Raw genomic sequence first — 20299 nt, forward strand, 5'->3', positions numbered from 1 at the left:
TCATTAAATATATTTGCTTTTTAAAAAAATACCATTTTAAAAATAATGTAGAAATCCATTTTACCTTTAGGTGGCGTAATTTCTTCAGGAACTTTTGAAACCACCTTTTTGGAGACTTTCTTTTCAAGAACTTTCTTGGTCTCTAAAAAAAACCCCACATTTTTTGTTTGCATTTAACAGCTATCAGAAGAAAAGTGGGATTTAACACAGTGAGTTCTGTTTGACAACATTTCCACTTTTAAATCTACAAGTTCTTACCTTTCTTGTCTTCTGGTGGTGGAACAGTAAAAGGCAGCAAAACAGGAATAGGGATATCTTAGAAAAATAAAGAGTATCTTTTATATTTAAAGTATTTCAATGTTACATTCCTAAAGATATGTGAAAAGTCCTTAATATACTGTGAATGCAGACATACAAAATGATAGTATTACAATTTTTTAAAAAAAATCAGAGGTACTTGTGGTGGGGATTGGAGCAGTCAGAATACTTTCCATGGGTGGGAACTGCATATTCATCCTAATGTAAAGGGGGCTGTTGCCCTACTAAAACTTAGCATGTTTTTTTTTTTTTTTTGGTCCCTCTTCCAATACTAGAAAAAGGGAGAAAGGCCAAAGGGAAATGGAGGTCCTGTGACTGACAGTCCCCAGGGCCCATGTGATAAATCTGCCAGATTGACAGAGTAGACAGGCCAATGGAGAGTTAAGAGCCTGGGGCCTGTCTTCTATGTGAGCTGGAGCTGAGTAGGGCAGGGACACAGCTAAGGAAGAAGTAGCAGCCACCACAGAGCTGGGGAGAGAGCAAGAGTCCAGACACAGAGGTAGCCTGGAAAAGGAGCAGCAGCAGCCACCAAAGCTGGCCTGGGACACAGAGCAGCATCAGCACTGAGCCAGAATTGTGGGAACTGAAGCAGACTGGAGCCAGAGAGCTGGAGCAATGGCACTTAGCCATGCTGATGGGGAGACAGGGCTGAGCTACTTCAGGGAGCTGCAGGGCCAGAACTGGGGAGATCCAAAAGTGGTCAGCAGCTGGAGAGAGGGATCTGGGGACTCTGGACAGCAAAGGTCCAGTGAGGAGGGAGACATCACCAGGCAAGAGAGCCTTGAAGACCTGAATCTAGTGGGAAGGGAAATGAGACCTTGAACCCAACAATAGGCCTGATGCTGGGGAGAAGGGTCCTGCCACCCACAACGGGAGAATGTGTACCTCCACCTAAGCAGGTGCTTTGCCCTTGGTATCACTGCAGCACAGACAGGTCCTGGGAGAGAGGCTGGGGCATATGAGGAATAGGCTCTGTGAACTTTTCTTAAGTAACTGAAACAGATGTTTAGTATTCCCCATGCCCATAGGGCAGGGCCCCTTGATCCTTTAAACTTTTCAATTTTCTTTTTATTTTCCTTACAGTTGCTGTTTAATAAGGTGTATACATAGGTGTACGAACTAAGGGAGTAGGCAGTGCTGCAGCACCCCCAAGTTTTAGCTGTGGCTCTGCTGCCAACCCCACACCTGCAGTCCTGCCTGCCACAATGCTCCTTACCCCATTTCCCCAGGTCCTGGATGCTGCACAGCCTGGTGCCTGGGGTCCCAGTTGCCAACTCCCCTTCTAGTTCCCAGTGGCCACACCCTCTAGCTCCTCTCTGCTAGCCACAAGGTTCTGCCCCTGTGACTAAGCCCACTACCAGCTGGGTGGGGGAGGTGGACAGGGTAAGGAGGCTGGTTTTCAGCACCTCCACTAGTAAAATGCTCCCACACCACTCTTCGTACTTGGTTTAAATTTAATGCATGATCAGTGGAGTATGGATCAGAGAAGTAGCAGGTGTGGATAAAGTATCCTGGAGTGGGGACACCCTCGCCCTAAGTGACCCTTCCTTATTAGGGCTATGAAAACTGCCACGCAGGAGAGTGGAAGAGGAATCCGTGAAGTCAGGCAGGCATCTGAGCAAGGGGAGCTGGAGTGAGGACACAGATCTTTTTGCTGTCTGATTCCCCCAGGGTAGTACAGAAGCCAGAAAAATTCCTCAAGATTGTGGGACCGTTCCCATACTTACATCTACTTGGCCAGTCTATCCTGACAAATATTAAAGTTAGTGGGTGCTAGTATACATCCAGCACTAGAAGTAACAATGTCACTGTCGCCCCCCAGCAAATTCAGATTATTCAAGCTTTGGACAGAAAGGGGTGATTTTCTTGGAGGTTCCTGAATCTCCAAAATTCCCACTGTGCCTTTGCCTATATTTTAAAGAGAAATCCCATTATAAAAATCTGGTTATTCATCTTACCTTCAGCTGGTGCTTCAATTGGAACTGCAACTCTGGCATCAGGAACATCTAGAAAATCAAAATAGATAGAAATGTATAGAAAGCAGAGATTCTGATTAACAGGATTGGGTCACAATATTTTCTAAGGTCTAATTTTAAATGACTCAAGAGATAGGAATTCCATCCTTCCCATAGGAACCTGTTCATCAGCCTGTGAATTCTCATAATTAGGAAACACTCAGATGATATTCCCTCTCTTCAGTTTTACTCAATACATGTATTTATGGTCTCTTGGGCCACCTTATGCAATTTTTCTTTCTCCTTTGATTTAACATAATAAAAATACATGTGTATAGTTATCATGTCCCCCTGCTCAATCATAGTTTAGCCAAGTTACACACACCTAATTCTATTAACATTTCAAATGCATCGCTCCCTAACTCCCTGCATTCTGGTCTTTAAAAAAAAAACTAGATTTTAGTGTTGTAGATTCTCTCTCTCTCTCTCTCACACACACACACAGCCATAGAAAGGAAGATTTGAAAGTATAATTAGAATGATCCCCTTCCTTGTCTATAATATGTTGATGGCTATCTTTGATTGGTTGTTTTTTCCCTCCTCTCAGAGCTTCACCATATTGCATTAATAGCCCATACCCAATTCACTGTCCACTCTGAGCCCCAAGGAAAGGGTGAAGATGACTTCCTGTAAGGTGAAAAAGGACCCAAGGCCCATAAATTCCTCACTAACTGTGGAGTCATCAGAACATTCACAATTGTTGCCTATGGGAAAAATCTTCCTTCTTTATGATCTGAAAATTCCTTCTCAATATGTTAGCCTTGGTTTACTAAAATCAAACCCAGAAATAGGAGTTCCAAAGATAAAAAAACAAGGAGGGCACAAAATTAAATCAGTGCCAAATGATTCATAGACATATTCACAATTTTTCCTTACCTGGTGGCTTCACTTCTAGTTTCATTTCTGCAAAAGAACAAGAGATTTATATTTAGAATAATTTTGCTCTTCAACATGCTCTTTCAGCTGCTATACATGGCGACACTCACAAAACTGTTCACTATATACACTAACCTTTGGTTGTCAGATAGAGTTCTGCAGTGCTTCTTGCTTCACCCCTTGGTTCAAGACGAGCAATTACAGAATACACACCTACAACATGGAAGCATTTTAGTTCATACTTCGTATTGAACATTAAAAAACACAAATAATGAGAAACAACAGTGACAATGGGAACATCCCATTAAGGTTACCTTCATCTTGTGCAGTGACATTGTGGATAGTCATATAATGACAGCGACCTTCACTTCTAAAGCTGTATTTCCGACTCTCCCTAAGTTCAATGGAGCCTTTGTACCATGTCACTACTGCGTCATCAAAAGAAACCTCACACTCAAAGGTTGCAGACTCGTTTTCACTCACCACTATATTCTGTATGCTCTTTGTGAACTGAATAGGCTCAGCTGGTTTGGAAAGAAAACAAAAATATATTAGTTATACTTGTTGCCAAAGATCTTTATTTGTTTGCTTATATAATTTCTTGTGATTCCATCAACGAACAATAGACTTCTACTAAGATATTGAAAAAGAAAATGAAGACAAAGAAATACAAAGAAATGTGTATTCTTCATTCTATCTCCTAAAGTCCTCCGCTTAGGAGAGAAGTTAAGAAGACAAAAGAGAATTTCTACAAGAAGATTATTTTGAGAAGTATTCAAGAGACGTCAAAGGCAATCAAGAAAAGATAAAGAATGCTTGGTATATAGGCCCACTGAAAATCTGAAATCTCAAGAAAATATAAGCATCTCAGAAATAGGCGACTAAGCAGGATAAATATAACTCTTTCAAACTGTTTCAGGATAATGGGTCATATTAATTATACAGCAAGATATTATTAGATTATCCTGGCAGTGGTATCTCCTTCAAAGGAATGGATCAGCAAAATTTTCCATCAGGTCCATCTTCAGACTTGGAAACATTTGTTTTAAACTCTATTTTCAATCTCTTCTTGTTAATGCAGCATCCAGAAACTTTTTAAAGTAACCATAACAAAGAGATTTCCATCTGCTTACAAACCTTCAATGGTTAGATCTGCAGTTGTTTCTAGATTGTGAAGCTTGCAGGTGTACTGTCCCTGGTCTTCTGTTCTAACATCTTTGATGATTAGTTTGTGTGTTTTCTCTGAGACTTGTGTTGAATATCTCCCTCCTATCTTAATGGCTTTTCCATTTCGATACCACTGAGATTTGGCATTTGGGATAGAGAACTGACAAATCAGGGTGCATGTGCGTCCTTCCTTGAAAGCAGTATCATGAAGATTCCGTTCAACTTCAGGTGCTGTTACCATGTTAAAATATATATTTTAGTAGATATTTAAGAGTGTTAAATTTAAAAAGTGTAAAAAATACGTTCAAATGGAAACTTTAAATATATACTTACCGATCACAGTTAGCTTAGCACTACCAATATGTGATCCACAGACAACTCTGTAATTTCCTTGATCTGCAGGTTGGCAGTTCCTGATTCTGAGGATGTGCTGATCACCTTTAATTCTTATTTCATACTTGTCACTAGGGTCCAGTTTTTGAGTTCCTTTGTACCAGGAGAGTTTGATTTCAGGATAATTAATCTTAATTTCACATTCAAAGACAGCATCCTCATCTGCTAAAACGGTCTGGTTTTCAATATCCATAATAAGGGAGACAGGCTGAAAAATATTAATGTAAAGGGTTCAGTCTTCACTTCAACGTCACATTCCTATTATGTAATTAATTAAACAGTTTACTATCAAGCCAAAGCCATCATATCACCTCTGTCTGTGTGACTCTTTGATGAATAAATGATACAAGTTCTTCCAAATCCTGTTCTCCTTTGAGAGTTCTCTCTGTGACTTCAATTTCCTGTAAAAAGACAGCACATGGTTTACCATGGAGTAACATTATTGGGAAATAACTAGGATCTATGCTTTTATATTTGCCCCATCAGCAAGTCAATAGAATCATCTTTCTCGCTAATTGAATCTTTTGGAAACCCAAAGTTCACTTTAACCTCTAGGTGAAAACATGGGGAACAGCACTTGCTTGGACAGAAGAGTCAGTGTTGGTACTATGACAGCCAGTGCTAGAACATGCTGGGAGTTTGGGATGTGAGAACAAGAAGCTCAGGATTGGAATCCGAATTTAATGCATACAGCAATGTCAGAGCTAGGACATGAAGACTGTTTCAAGAAACCATATTACTCATAACTTTCCCGATGCTACAGTCTGATTAGGTCTTACCAATCTCTGGCTTTCTTCCTCTTGGCTTTGCTTTAGCAGCTCAAAGGCTTGCAGGAGGCCACGGAAATCTGTAATTCCATACATGAGAGCATACTTCTCATATTCTTTAGGGTCAACATTTTTGAGAATTTCCATGATATCAACTGGTTTCTCTTCCTCCTCCTCCTTCTTTTTTGTTGGAGTACTGTTTAAGTAATGAGAGTCATTAGAACTCATGCCAATGTTTCTTATTTCTAAGATATTCCTTGGAAACCAAGGGTACGTCTAGACTACATGCCTCTGTTGCCAGAGGCATGTAGATTAGGCTACCAGACATAGTAAAATGAAGCGGCGATTTAAATAATCGCCGCTTCATTTAAATTTACATGGCTGCCGCGCTGAGCCGACAAACAGCTGATCAGCTGTTTGTTGACTCAGCGCGATAGTCTGGACACGCGGGTGTCGACATCAAAGGTATTTGTCGACCACCCAGGTAAACCTCATCCCAGGAGGCATACCTGGGTGGTCGACAAATACCTTTGATGTTGACACCCGCGCGTCCAGACTATCGGGCTGAGCTGACAAACAGCTGATCAGCTGTTTGTCGGCTCAGTGTGGCAGCCATGTAAATTTAAATGAAGTGGCGATTATTTAAATCGCTGCTTCATTTTCCTATGTCTGGTAGCCTAATCTACATGCCTCTGGCGACAGAGGCATGTAGTCTAGACGTACCCCAAGTCTGCTTAATATCATTTGGTATAGACCAAGTGCCTTCAGGTTAGTGCTGGAGGGTCTTTCTCCTTCAAACTGTTAGGCACAGAAGTGTTCGCTACTCAAGAGTTACAAAGATCAAACCCTACATATAATTAGTGTAAATGTGTTTGATACATTGTGAGCGCGACTGAACTATTAAATTACATCTGGACCAGAGATACAGCATCCCCCACTTAGAACCAGAGAGTAATCTAGAAAACATTCTTATGCCTACCTCTTCAGTTTTGCTCTCAGATCTCCTTCAATCGCTTCTTCCTTTCTTCTTTCTTCAACTTGAAGTTCAACACTGGTCTCAATTTCACCATGGTCATTAAAAGCTACACATCTGTATTGTCCAGAATCAGTTTTTGTTGCATCCTTTATTTCTAGTTTGGCTTCATTTCCTTTCTGCTGGATGAAAATGCGACCTCCCCGATTAAGTTGTCTCCATTTTCCCTTAGTCCATTTAACATTTGGGATTGGATCACCTCCAACTTTTGCAATAAAAGTTGCAACACTCTCTATAGAAAAATACAAAATCAGGAAGTTAATCTCTCGTGTCTAAGACTGCAAGAGATCTTATACTGCCAATATAACAAATAAAGAAGATGACATTTTAGGAAGAATGCGCTTACTTTCCACAATTTTAAGATTCTGAGGCTCTGAGATAAAGTACAGCTTTCCGTCCACTGGTGCTTTCTTAGCTGCTGGTGCAGCTGCTGTTTTTTCTGGAAAATAGGTTTAAGGAATTAGAATGGAGGGTTTAATAGAACAGCTCACTTTCATCCATAAAACTGTTTTTCACTCTCCCGAATGGGAAGGGATTTACTATCAGTATATTTTTATTGTAGTGGACTCAAAGCAGCATATGCATTCCTTGTGTGAAAGAAAAAATGCCACATGCTTTCTGATGACTTTCCATTAAGTTCTCATTTGTTTCCTAAGATGGAAGCAGACACCGTGGGCCTGATTCTGATCTCTATTATAGCAAGTAAATAAAATTACATCAGAACCACGTTCTAAGATTTTAAAAAATGTATTACTTAAATTGAGGCTCTTTAATCCATAGCTGGACACATACATAAGTGGCTTGATTTCCCAGAGTGCTAATTAGTTGGTTACCAAGAAACTCCCAAATAAGGACAGTACCAAAAAGGGCTTTTCTTTAGCACATCTATTTTTAAAGCCTGGCCTACAAAGTTTCTTAGCACTATGGTCAATCTACAGCCAGAAATTTAAACTTATTAAGCTGCTGTAGCCACACTGCTGCCTTCATGCTAAAGGTTATGCTATCTTAGTATGAGGATGGCTGTGAAGAGCTCAGATGCTATAGCATACATTGTGAAATAAAATCTCATCTCCAAATTGTATTAATTCCAGTCAAGTGAGTGGACAATGTGGTTTAAAGCTGATCCAGGGCCAATTAATTGCACTGCTGCATCTTAGCTAGGCAAAAAAATATTTTTTAATACCCTCACAAGCCTTCTTCCTTACTCTCCTATCTTTTTGGCTGGCTCATTCCAGATTTTGTTGTATCTGAATGGTACCACACATAGGCATGGAGTACTCTCCCTGACACTATATCAAGCTCCCCTCAGTAACAGCCTTCAATAAATCCCTAAACATACAGAGAATGCCTAAACATGCACGCATGCCCTAGAGACTGGGCCCCACTCTGTCAGCTTGGTCTTAGTAAAACCTCTTTGTTTTATCTGCAAGTTTAAATTCTAATCCCTATGGTTAGGAAACTATGGTTCATTTAACACAGAACTCCTAATGCATACAATGTGTATTTATAGTGCTATATAAATTATCATTAAATATAATGCTCCAATAAGGCCAGTATTTCAGATTATGTGATATTTTATAAAGTAACAAAAAGTATGAGTTATTTTCTATTTGACTGTGAACCACTTAATTTACAGAAAACAAAGCTTTGATCATTGCAGTTTAGCTTTAAATTCTCATCACATGACCGGATTTTTTTTCCCATTTGTCATACCTTTTACTGTCACTTTTGACTTGCAAGAGTCACTTCCGGCTATATTGGTAGCTTTGCACACGTATTCGCCTGCATCCGTTTTAGTAACTGCAGTGAGTTCCAAAAGGGCTGTTCCATCAGCAAAACTAATGTTGCATTTATCTGAAGCTTTTATTTCTCTCCCAGCCTTTAGCCACTGAATCCTGATTGGCTGGGATCCCTGGACATGGCAGCTGAGCTGCAAAATGTCTCCTTCTGCTATTGTCACTGGCCTAAGAGGTTGATCAAACACTGGTGGCTTTTTTGGTTCTGTAATAGGAAAGAAAATATTTTAGGCAATTAGCAAGAAAAAAAATTTGTGTTATGAATATGAGAGAAGCATCGGAAATAAATGAAATCCTGACTCTAAAAAGCAAGGGTGGCAGGTATTACAGGCAGGGAAAGCCTTCCCAAACTCCCCACTTAGCCCCGTTCACACTCCACCCCCAGAACACCTACTGTAGGCATAGTGGGGGTGGAGTGTTTTTGTCCCCAGCACCTACTCTCCCAATGCCCTGGGGAAGGCTGTGGCCATGTGCCTGCCTGGGAGTTTGCCTCTCTCAGCCCTATCTTCACCCACCTCCCTTGCTAAAAAGTCATATTTACAAGTAAGAGAATGATAAGCAATGTGTTTTGATAAATATAAGTCTGATTTCTGAGAATACTAATGCTACATAGCACTGGAAAATAAGATAATATAGAGAAAGTAGTTTTTCACAAGAATGCAAGAAGAGAACTTTCTGTGTTCCATCTTCTTTCAATGCAGAAGTTTCAATTTGCACTCATTCTTAAAGCATATTAAAACAACTAACGCACAAGTGCTATTCTTCAAGTATTACTGTAAAGCTTTTTATAAGACCAACTATAAAATATATTACACAACCAACTACTGCTCAATTCCATTTTATCACAGCAAAATGCTTTGGCTGTACAAATTTAGACACAGATGCATTTGTTGGCATCCTTCCAACAATGAAAGAAAATCTGCATACCTTGCATAGTAAAACTGGCATTACATTAAAAATGAGTAAAAATTTGATGGCTATTACAGAACCTCACATTTTTATATCACTAAATGTTTAGGCTGGGTTTTTTTTTTTTTTTTTGCAATCTTTATCTGCAGTTCACACCAGGTATAACTGGTTACCTCACCATCATTGTCATACATTTTAAAGCATCATTAATCAAATGTTAACCTAAAAAAACAGAAAAAATAGCTTGATTTTGTCATTTAACTCAATGCCATCTTGGATGCCCTTAACAGAAAAAGTGAGGAATAGTGACAATGAAACTGATGGAAAATATATGAGAAGAAATGTATTGGCATTTTTATGGGCAAAAAGAAACAAGTATTAGAGATTTTAAATTTTCACTGAGTATTAAATGTATGTCTTGGGACACACATAATATCTCACAATCTTATCTGAATTTAATATTCTTCAATCACAATTACACATGTCCTAAAGATAAGACTTCCAGTGAGAATTATTCAGTAAGCTCTAGGAGATGTATACTCACAACTAACATGTTATCAAGAAAACATACATCACAAAGAGGCAAAACATGAAAGTAACTAACCTTTAACGACAACAGAGGAAGTGCACAATATACTTCCTGCTTCATTGGACACTTTGCAGGTATATAAGCCAGCATCGGCCTGTCCTACGCTCTTAATCTGCAGAACTATGGTGTTCTTTAGGAACGATATTTCACAATTAGGACTCTCATCAATTTCTTGATTGTTTTTATACCAAGCAATAGTTAGAGGCTGAGAACCAGAAACACGGCCCTCAAGTTTCAAAGTGTTGCCTTCTGTTTCTTCTACTGTTTCAGATGGTTTCTTTGTAAAACTAGGTGGAATTTTTCGTTCTGCAAGAAATGAAAAGACTCCTTAAATTCTAAAAAAATTAAGATAAAATATTCAGTAGATGATTTTTCAAAAAATACCTTTAATGGTTATATGTTATTAAAAACTATTTGCATATATTTAAACAGGGTTCCGTAGGTTATTGGGTTTTTTTGTTTTTACAAAAAAATACACAGAGAACATCACTTTTAGAACAGCAAAACATCACAATGTGTAAAGGCTGTGAAACATTATTCTTTCAAAAAAAATTACTGATACTGTTTTTAAGAAAAATACCCTTTTTAAACAAAGTAAAGGCCCTGTGTATAAGTAACTAGGAATAAACTAGTTTTCTATAAACCACTGAAGATGAAAAAGTTGACAAACTTTCAAAGAATAGTACAGTGAAGAAAACACTCTCTCCTCTCCAGAATTTTCCCACCACTTTCTGTCAAAGAATTTCAGATAAATACTTCAATACACATTTGTGGATAGATACTTCAATCCACATATTGGAAGGATGGTCTCCAACTTATTTAGCAACAAGATGACCTATTTCTTTTAAATGTAAAGGAATGTGATGTGCACAACATACCCATAGTTCAGGCAATACCTTTAATATTTAGTTGGGCTGTGCAAGAGTCCTTTCCAACTTCATTACTAGCCTGGCATGTATAAGTTCCAGAGTCTGCATTGTCAACATTCAGAATTGTCAAATAAGCTGTGTTGTCTACATAACTAATCTGGTACTTTCTTCCACTCCGAATCTCTTGGTTATTTTTTGCCCAAGTGACCTTAATTGGTTGAGTTCCTGATATATGACATTCAAATTCAGCACTTTCCCCAGCAAAAGCATCCACAGATGCAATTGGGATGTCAAACAAAGGAGGATTCTTCCCTTCTACAGGACAAAAGAAACAGAAAAACACATATAGCTTTAAAAAGTGCAATTGGTTTAAAGCCTGTTGTTAAATAAATTTCCACCTAATCTTTTGAGATGGAACTTGAAAAATGTCAATAATGTTGACATTAAAGGGAAACAATTTAACAACCAACCAACCTGTAAGCACGAGCCTGGCACTGGAAGAAGCAGTTCCAATAGCATTGGAAGCTGTACAAGTGTACTGCCCAGCAAGGCTCTTGTCGGTCTGCAAAAACTGGAGTGTTGCTACATTATTTAAGAATGATGTTTGCACATTGTAGCCATCTCGGATAGATACGCCATCTTTAGTCCAGGATACTTTAATAGGTTCTGAACCAGTTATGCCACAGTCAAATGTAACTGGTAAGCCAACAGTTTCATGAATGTCTCTCAAAGTTTGTGTGAATGAAGGAGGAAATTTACGCTCTGGAAGGAAAGAAGTATTGCACAATGAAACTCTGGGAAGTTAATCAGCTCTTGATGTATTCTCCAGTAATCACTACCTAAAAAGATACTGCATTGTGATCTAGTGAGGCAGACATACAAGAAGATACTGGAAGATCCAGTCCTTGTTTTTAACCAGCTTGCCTAATATACAAATCAGAGTCCCTAAAAAGTTCAAAGAGATTATATGCAAGATAATTTAGTTTGGGTATTGGTGTATAGTGAGGGCCCTAACCAGGGCCGCTAGGGAGAGTATGACCAGTTGTACTCTTTCCGACTCACTGAGTCCATGTGGTTCCAAAGTAGTAAATGAGGGCAGAACTTAGCCCTAAGTATGATTAATGGTCTCATATTTTCTGCATTGAAAAGAGCTAGAAGAATAACTGTGGACATGCAATAAACTTAAGGGAAAGAAACAGAAGATACCATGTCTTAGAAAAAGCACAGGCCAAATTGCTTTCAAGCTAGTCTTTTCTACTGGAAGATTATAAATGCTGTGGGGTCTCTTGACATGGGTAGTCTCTAACTGGTCAAGTAAAGGCACTGAGTGTTCCTAAGAAAGGATGTTTCTTTCCTGAAATGCCACGCTGGAAGAAAGTAAACTTTTATGCTTGATAAAATCAAATATTCACCTTGAACAGAAAGCAAAGCTGATGAGGAAGCTTCTCCTACACTGTTTTCTGCTTTGCAAATATACTTCCCGCTATCTCCGATATCCACCTGGCTAAAAACCAAAGTGGCAACGTTGTTCTTAAAGTACATTTTAGAGGTAGGAGTTGCTCGTAGTTTTGTATCTCCTTTGTACCACGATATAGTAATTTCTGGTGTGCCAGCAACTTGGCATTGCAATGATGCAGAATCCCCAACAATCACCTGAACAGGTTCCAAACGTGTAACAAAATAAGGTGGTTCTAAAGAACAAAGACATGTTATTAGTACCAAAAATTAAATACTACAATAACAATTAGAATAGAAAGGACCTGTGTAGAAAAAGGGCGCACCTAATACTGAGATGTCAGCTTGACAAAGATCTCGTCCAGAATCATTCTCAATGTGGCAAGTGTACTGTCCCTGATCTTCTATTTTGCTATAAGGAACTTCCAGGATGGCAGATGTTTCTGTGGTGGTGATGCTACATTTTGCAGAATGAACTACTTTGAATCCATTTTTCTTCCAAACAACGGCAATCGGAGGAGTACCAGAGTACGTGCATTCCAAAATTAATGGTTTTCCTTTCTCTACACTGAGGTTATTCAGTTTTTTTACAAATTTGGCTGGCTCTGTAGTGAACAATATGAAGATACAAGTTAAAGACAGACACCAAGAGATTCATCTGGAGAAACACATGAAATTGCAAGCTTGACAAACCTTTTACAAAGAGCTGTGTTGTGCAAGAAATTTTGCCAGCCTCATTAGTGACCACACAGGTATATTCTCCACTTTGGAGTGGCTGAACATCAAAGAGCTCCAGCTCTGCAACCAAATTTTCCAAGGAGATGTTGCATGTATGTCCAGGTACTAACTCAACGCTACCTTTAAACCATTTAACATCCAATGGAAGAGTGCCTTGTAGGATGCTGGTAAAAGTTATATTTGCCCCAGATAAAACTTGCAAGGGATCAGGTTTCTTTACGAAAGATGGAGGTTCTAAAGATACACATAACACAGAAGCACAATAAGCACTTTTGCATTTTGATGAAGAGTAAAATATTCCCATACAACTTAATGATATTTAGAATAATGTAACAAATCCAAAAATGTAAACTGCTCTAACCTCGAACAGTCAAATATGCACTGCATTCATCTGATCCAGCTATATTACTAGCTGTGCATGAATAAGTTCCCATATCAGATTCCTTTAGTGCATTAACTTTCAAAGAGCAAGTATTGTCCGTAAGGGTCGTCTGATACTTGTCTCCACTGGTGATCTCGTGTCCATCGTGGAACCAGGAAACAGAAAAAGGTGGTGATCCCGACACTTTGCAATCCAGCATAACAGAAGAGCCAGTCAGACCATTAATATCTTTCAGTTTTCTTGTGAAAGAAGGTGGTAAAATGCGATCTGTATAGGATGAATCACAGCTATAAACACAGCTATAAAACACAGAATAACAAGTTAAAAGGAAGATGTTTCCCAGGCATCAGTATTTTTCTTAGGTACACCTGCATTGGTCTGGGAGAATCCAAAGCAGGTCTACAAGTCAACTCATTGAGGCCTGATACAGAGAGAAGATAAGAGCAGCTTGGAATGTACACTCCAAAGCTATAACTCACCCCTTCTGAGGGCCACCTTTTCTCCTTTTATTTTTTAAACACTTTCTCATAAGTGGAACAACAGGTACTGTACGATCTGAGACATTCAGACTCAATAGATGAGACTGAACCCTAGCAACAGCCTCATATTCTCATAGGTGAAAAAGTGGTGCAGACTTCAACTTACTCCTGCACTCCATGATCTCCACAAAGTGTGCCTCAGGTGGCAATGAAAGTGACTCTTCCCAGTATGGAAGCAGCCTTACGTGACACCAAAGGAAGCAACGTGTTATGTAGGGCCTTTTTAAAAAATTGTAGAATCACAAGTTAATCAACTAACCTGAAACACGCACTGAAGCTGTGCATCTGCTTTTACCAACATTGTTTTTCACCTCAAAAGTATATTCCCCACTGTCTTCTACTTTTGCATTGAGGATCTTAAGCCCAGACACTTTGTTGATGAAGCTAATTTTGTATTTTTGATTGGTAGATAGCTCCTTCCCATTCTTAAACCACCTAGCAGAGAGCTCCGGTGTGCCGTCCACTGTGCATTCAAGGGTACACGAGTCTCCAGATGTGACTTTCATTGAGCCTGGCTTCTCTACAATGACTGCAGGTTCTGAAATGACATGGAAATCACAGACATATTAATCACAGTACAGGAAACTTAATCAGTTTCTTAAGTGATGTTAAAATGTCATAGAATCATAGAACTGGAAGGGACCTTGAAAGGTCATACAGTCTAACCTGCTCTTAAATATCTCCAGTGATGGAGATTCCACAACCCCACTAGGCAATTTATTCCAGTGCTTAACCACCCTGACAGTTAGGAAGTTTTTCCTAATGTCCAACCTAAACCTGCCTTGATGCAGTTTAAACCCGTTGCTTCTTGTCCTATCCTCAGAGACCAAGAAGAATAATTTTTCTCCCTGCTCATTGTGACCTTTTAGATACCTGAAAACCACTATCATGTCACCTCTCAGTCTTCTCTTTTCCAAACTAAAAAAGCCCAGTTCTTTCAGTCTTTGCTCATACGTCATGTTTTCCAGACCTTTAATCATTTTTGTTATTCTTCTCTGGACTGTCTCCAATTTTTCCACATCTTTCTTGAAATGTGGACACAATACTCCAATTGAGGCCTAATCACCACAGAGTAGAGCGGAAGAATGACTTCTCATGTCTTGCTCACAAATCCTGTTAATGCATCCCAGAATCATGTTTGCTTTTTTTGCAACAGTCTAACACTGTTCAGCTTGTCATCCACTATGACCCCTAAATACCTTTCTGCAGTACTCCTTCCTAGACAGTTGCTTCCCATTCTGTATGTGTGAAACTGATTGTTCTTTCCTAAGTGGAGTACTTTACATTTGTCCTTATTAAACTTCATCCTGTTTACCTCAGGCCATTTCTCTAGTTTGTCCAGACCATTTTGAATTTTGACTCTATCCTCCAAAGCACTTGCAACCGCTCCCAGATTGGAGTCATCTGCAGACTTAAAAATCACAGTCTATGCCATCATCTAATCATTGATAAAGATATTGAACAGAACCAGCCCCAAACCAGACCCCTGTAGAACCCCACTTGTTATGCCCTTCCACCATGATCGTGAAATGTTAATAACTGCTCTCTGAAAACGGTTGTCCTTCTATGTCATTCTATATTGTTTTGTTTCCTTGTTACCAACCTAGAATGGAGAGACTGGCAAAGCACTCCTGAACTCCTGCATCATTTTTGATCTGACAGATGTATTTTCCAGCAGTGGCTGGTGTCGCATTTCCAATCCGTAGAGTGGCAACGTTTTCTGAATAGGAAATCCTAAGATTTTCACTTTCTGTTATGATTTCCCCTTTGTCTTTCATCCACAGAACAGAAATGGGCTGGGATCCATCTACAGTGGCCTGCAGCTCGACTGCCTCCCCAACTACAGCAGTGACATCACTCAGTTTCTTCACAAAAATTGGTGGTGCTGGTGAAAAGAAGATACATCATGTTTACATCATGAGGGGGGTGCACGAGGAGAATGACAAGAATCACAGGTTGGTAGGTTTATAACTGATGTGTAAGTTTTTATACAAACCTTTTAGAGCTATAAAGCAAATGCAAGTGTCACTTCCAACATCATTTACCGCCTTACAGTGATATTCACCGACATCTGCAGCATCCACACTCAAAATGTGAATACTAGCAAGGTAGTTCTCAGACATGATTTTGTACTTCTTGCTACTTGTAATCTCTGTTTTGTCCTTATACCATGAAATCTGGAATGGAGGAGTGCCATGAAGTTCACACTCAAGATGAACGTCTAAACCTTTCAAAGTCTCAACTGGATGGGGCTTCTTGCTGAAAACAGGGGGTGCTATGAAAGGAAGAAATTTGGGTTTCTGTTAATTCAGTTCAGAAAAAAAGAGAAAATAACATTTAAATAGTAAATTGCAAGGGTGAAAGTAACTTCAGTTTCTTACAGGTACTGTCATGTCACACCACTCTGGGAAGGGTGTGATGCAACAACACCTAAAAGAAATTTAAGTGTGAGATGGAGTGTGGGGAGCTCAGGGCAAGGGGCAATATGGGAGACATAGCAGGACTCAAGGCAAGAGCTTGGAGTGAGGAGGAGCTCAGGGCAAGAGACTGGAGGTCTGGGGGGAGGGCGTTAGGAGTCCAAGATAGAGAATATGAGGAGGGACTCAAGGCACGGAGCTCAGGGTGTGGGGTGCAGAAGTCAGGGTTATGGGGTATGAGGAGAGGACAGGGGGCTGGGGTGTGAAGGAGTCATTGTTGGGGGTCATGAGGGGCTCAGGGCAAAGGGCAGGAGGCAGGGTTGGAGGTATGAGGGGCTCAGTGTAGGGGGCTGGTGTGCAGGAGGCAGGGTTGGGAGTATGCAGAGGGGCTTGAGGCAGGGTGTTGGAGTGGGGTTAATCAGGGCAGGGGGCTATGAGCGTGTGGAGGGCTCAGAGCAGGGGGGTATGGAGGTGCAGGGCTGGGTGTGTGGAGGGAAGAGAGCAGGGAGGCAAAGGTGACATTTAGGAGTGTGGGGAGGCTGCAGCTGCACATACTGGGTCCCTATTGATTTTCCTGCTTTCTGCTTCCTCTGACCAGGGAGTGAGGAGAAAGTGCAGAACCTATTGCATTCCTCTCACTCCTGGCTTCCCTGGGTAGGAGCAGAGGAGAAACACAGAAGGCTCTGCACTTCCCCTCACTTCCTAGTTAGAGGAAGCAGGAAAAGCAACGGGGACCCAGTATGTGCAGCCGTAGCCTCCCATCCCTCAAAATGGTGGCAGGGAGGGAGTAAGGGCTGGGACAGTCCCAGAGGGGACAAGTACCACCAGGGGCACACCACCAGCCCCTCTAATCTTCCTGGCTGCCTGTTGCATAATGCGGCTGACTACAGGAAGCCCTGGGAGCCAGACTGGAAGCGCCCACCCCTGCCATTGCAGCCAACTGCTCCAGACAGCCAACTTCTTGCCAGAGCACCACACTGAGGCACATCGGCTTACTTACACTTCTGGTAAATTATATCACTATTTTGAGCTGATATGTAAGAGTGAATAAATGCATCACAATAAGAGATGGCTTCAATGCCATACCACACTGGTACAATATGTATCCTGCATTCTGAGAAGTTTGTACTCACCAATATGACTAGAGAATATTTGTATTCATTACCAGCGAGAAGAGAAGAGAAGAGAAGAGAAGAGAAGAGAAGAGAAGAGAAGAGAAGAGAAGAGAAGAGAAGAGAAGAGAAGAGAAGAGAAGAGAAGAGAAGAGAAGAGAAGAGAAGAGAAGAGAAGAGAAGAGAAGAGAAGAGAAATACATTGTGGTTCTGACCTTTCACTTTCAATGAGGTACTGGTGCTTGCAGCGCCTGCTGCATTACGAGCTTCACAAATGTAGTCTCCGCTGTCTTCCACACTGAGTTTGTGCATTTCAATGACTGCTACAGAATCAATAAAGGACATTCTGTATTTTTCACTGTCATGGATTTCAGTTTCATTTTTGTACCAGGTGATTTTGATTTCTGGAGAGCCACTTATTTTGCATTCATATCTGGTGGAATCATGCTGTTTTACAACTCTAGAAAAATCTAGCTTTGTAATAATCGTTGGTGGTTCTAAAAAGAAAAGGGTAAAACATAATGATATACTAAATTGCACTGATCCATTTAAATGATTAAATCAATGAAATATTTAATCAATACATTAATGAAATAGCTAATCAAAAGCAGAGATTTATGAGTCTGAGTGAGTAGCAAGAAATATTGGCAAAATGTGATGCTCGTAAAGGAGAGTATTTGAGGAAACAGTCAAGAGAGAAATTTGTGCTGTTAATGAAAGCAAAGAAGATGAGAAATCTGACTCCCTCCTATGTTAATGGTTTTCCCATTGCTATACCGCTGAGATTTGGCATTTGAGATAGAAAAATGACAAATCAGGATGCACATGCATCCTTCCTTGAAAGTAGCATCATGAAGATTCTGTTCTACTGCATGTTCCAGCAGCATGTTAAAATATATAGTATTAAGAGTAACTTTAGAGTACAAATTACTTTCAAATGGCAACTTTCAATGTACACTTACCAATCACAGTTAGCTTAGCACTAGCAATATGTGGACCACAGACAATTCTGTAATTTCCTTGATCTGTAGGTTGGCAGTTCTTGATTCTAAGTATGTGCCGATCACCTTTAATTCTTATTTCATACTTGTTACTGGGGTCCAATTTTTGAGTTCCTTTGTACCAGGAGAGTTTGATTTCAGGATAATTAATCTTAATTTCACATTCAAAGACAGCATCCTCATTTGCTACAACGCTCTGGTTTTCAATATCCCTGATGAGAGTGATAGGCTGAAAAATATTAATTTGAAAGATTGAGTCTTCACTTCAATATCACATTCCTATTATGTGATTAAATAGTGCTCTTATCAAGCCAAAGCCATCATGTTACCTCTGTCTGCGTGAGTCTTTGTTGAATAAATGATACTAGTTCATCAAATTCCTGTTCTTCTTTGCGAGCTCTCTCTGTGACTTCAATTTCCTGTAGAAAGACAAGACATGGTTTAAAATGAAGTAACATTATTATGAAATAACTAGGCTCCACGGTTTTAAATCCACCCCCACCAAAAAGTCTGGAGAGTCATCCATCTTTCTCCAACTGAACTTTCTGGGAACCTACAGCTCACTTTATCTTTCTCATCAGTCCTCTTACAAGAGCTGTGTCACCAAGATATTCTGCAAAAAGAGATGGTCTTACCAATCTATGGCTTTCTTCCTCTTGGCTTTGCTTTAGCAGCTCAAAGGCTTGCAGGAGGCCACGGAAATCTGTAATTCCATACATGCGAGCATACTTTTCATATTCTTTAGGATCAACGTTTTTGAGAAGTTCCATGATATCAATGGGTTTCTCTTCCTCCTCCTCCTCCTTCTTTTTGGTTGGAGTACTGTTTAAGTAATAAGAATCATTAGACCACCTGTCAATATTTTTCCTTTCTAAGAGAATGCTTAGGGAAAGCAAATCTGCTTAAAATTGTTTGGTATAGAGCGAGCCTTTAGGTTTGTGCTGGAGGGTCCTTCTCATCCAAACTGTTAGGCACATGATTCCAAAAGGATTCTTAGCCTACTCAGGGATGACTGACAGGAATAAGAATTGCCATGATAAAGCCTACATATAATTGGTGTCATTTTGTCCAATAGATTGTGAGAACTATTAAATTACATCTGGATCAGAGACATAGCATCCCCCACTTAGAACTAGAGAATGATCTAGAAAACATTTTTATGCCTACCTCTTCAGTTTTGCTCTCAGATCTCCTTCAATCACCTCTTGTCTTCTTTCTTCAACTTGTAGGTTGGCACTGCTCTCAATTTCACCATGGTCATTAAAAGCTACACATCTGTATTGTCCAGAATCAGTTTTTGTTGCATCCTTTATTTCTAGTTTGGCTTCATTTCCTCTTTGCTGGATGATAATACGACCTCCCTGATTGAGTTGTCTCCACTTTCCCTTAGTCCATTTAACATTTGGGATTGGATCACCTCCAACTTTTGCAATAAAAGTTGCAACACTCTCTATAGCGAAATACAAATTCAAAATGTTCACCTTTCACATGTCTAAGACTGCAGGAAATACATTCATACTACCAATACAACAGAGAAAATGACACACTTTTGGAGGAATAAGCTTACTTTCCACAACTTTGAGATTCTGAGGCTCTGAGATGAAGTACAGCTTTCCATCCACTGGTGCTTTCTTAACTGCTGGTGCAGCTGCTGGTTTTTCTGGAAAATAGATTTAAGGAATTAGGATGGAGGGTTTAAAAGAACACCTCAGTTTTAGCCATAACAACTTTTTCACTCTCCTAAATGGGAAGGGATTATGGAAAGTCATCAGAAAGTACGTGATATTTTTTCTTTCACACAAGGAATGCATGTTACTTCAGTAAATGGGCTTTGCAACAATAAAAACATTGCAAAGTCCATTTAATAAAGCAACATATGCATTCCTTGTGTGAACGAAAAAATATCATGTACTTTCTGATGAC

At 39.8% G+C, this 20299-nt stretch overlaps 1 protein-coding gene across 50 annotated transcripts in view; it reads right to left on the reverse strand.

The window, feature by feature from the left end:
* Positions 1 to 20299, reverse strand: part of TTN (titin) — a 323995-nt gene that overhangs the window by 183590 nt on the left and 120106 nt on the right. For 48 of the 50 annotated variants that reach the window (XM_089779942.1, XM_089779940.1, XM_089779930.1 and 45 more), the window contains 29 exons: positions 19944 to 20036; positions 19544 to 19826; positions 19012 to 19198; positions 18706 to 18795; positions 18338 to 18605; positions 17591 to 17872; positions 15843 to 16121; positions 15450 to 15731; positions 14106 to 14384; positions 13287 to 13574; positions 12881 to 13159; positions 12514 to 12792; positions 12145 to 12423; positions 11207 to 11494; positions 10760 to 11047; positions 9879 to 10169; positions 8283 to 8570; positions 6916 to 7008; positions 6516 to 6801; positions 5549 to 5732; positions 5081 to 5170; positions 4710 to 4977; positions 4347 to 4607; positions 3524 to 3733; positions 3345 to 3422; positions 3210 to 3236; positions 2277 to 2324; positions 259 to 315; positions 65 to 142 (listed from right to left, as the gene is read on the reverse strand). In XM_089779942.1, the coding sequence (XP_089636068.1) occupies positions 65 to 142; positions 259 to 315; positions 2277 to 2324; positions 3210 to 3236; positions 3345 to 3422; positions 3524 to 3733; positions 4347 to 4607; positions 4710 to 4977; positions 5081 to 5170; positions 5549 to 5732; positions 6516 to 6801; positions 6916 to 7008; positions 8283 to 8570; positions 9879 to 10169; positions 10760 to 11047; positions 11207 to 11494; positions 12145 to 12423; positions 12514 to 12792; positions 12881 to 13159; positions 13287 to 13574; positions 14106 to 14384; positions 15450 to 15731; positions 15843 to 16121; positions 17591 to 17872; positions 18338 to 18605; positions 18706 to 18795; positions 19012 to 19198; positions 19544 to 19826; positions 19944 to 20036 (6003 nt within the window). The remainder of the gene's footprint in view (positions 1 to 64; positions 143 to 258; positions 316 to 2276; positions 2325 to 3209; positions 3237 to 3344; positions 3423 to 3523; positions 3734 to 4346; positions 4608 to 4709; positions 4978 to 5080; positions 5171 to 5548; positions 5733 to 6515; positions 6802 to 6915; positions 7009 to 8282; positions 8571 to 9878; positions 10170 to 10759; positions 11048 to 11206; positions 11495 to 12144; positions 12424 to 12513; positions 12793 to 12880; positions 13160 to 13286; positions 13575 to 14105; positions 14385 to 15449; positions 15732 to 15842; positions 16122 to 17590; positions 17873 to 18337; positions 18606 to 18705; positions 18796 to 19011; positions 19199 to 19543; positions 19827 to 19943; positions 20037 to 20299) is intronic. The other 2 variants (XM_089779939.1, XM_089779922.1) reach the window with 2 other exon arrangements.

Source organism: Pelodiscus sinensis, chromosome 7, assembly GCF_052426305.1.
Source record: "Pelodiscus sinensis isolate ZL-2025 chromosome 7, ASM5242630v1, whole genome shotgun sequence".
NCBI classification, from domain to species: domain Eukaryota; kingdom Metazoa; phylum Chordata; order Testudines; family Trionychidae; genus Pelodiscus; species Pelodiscus sinensis.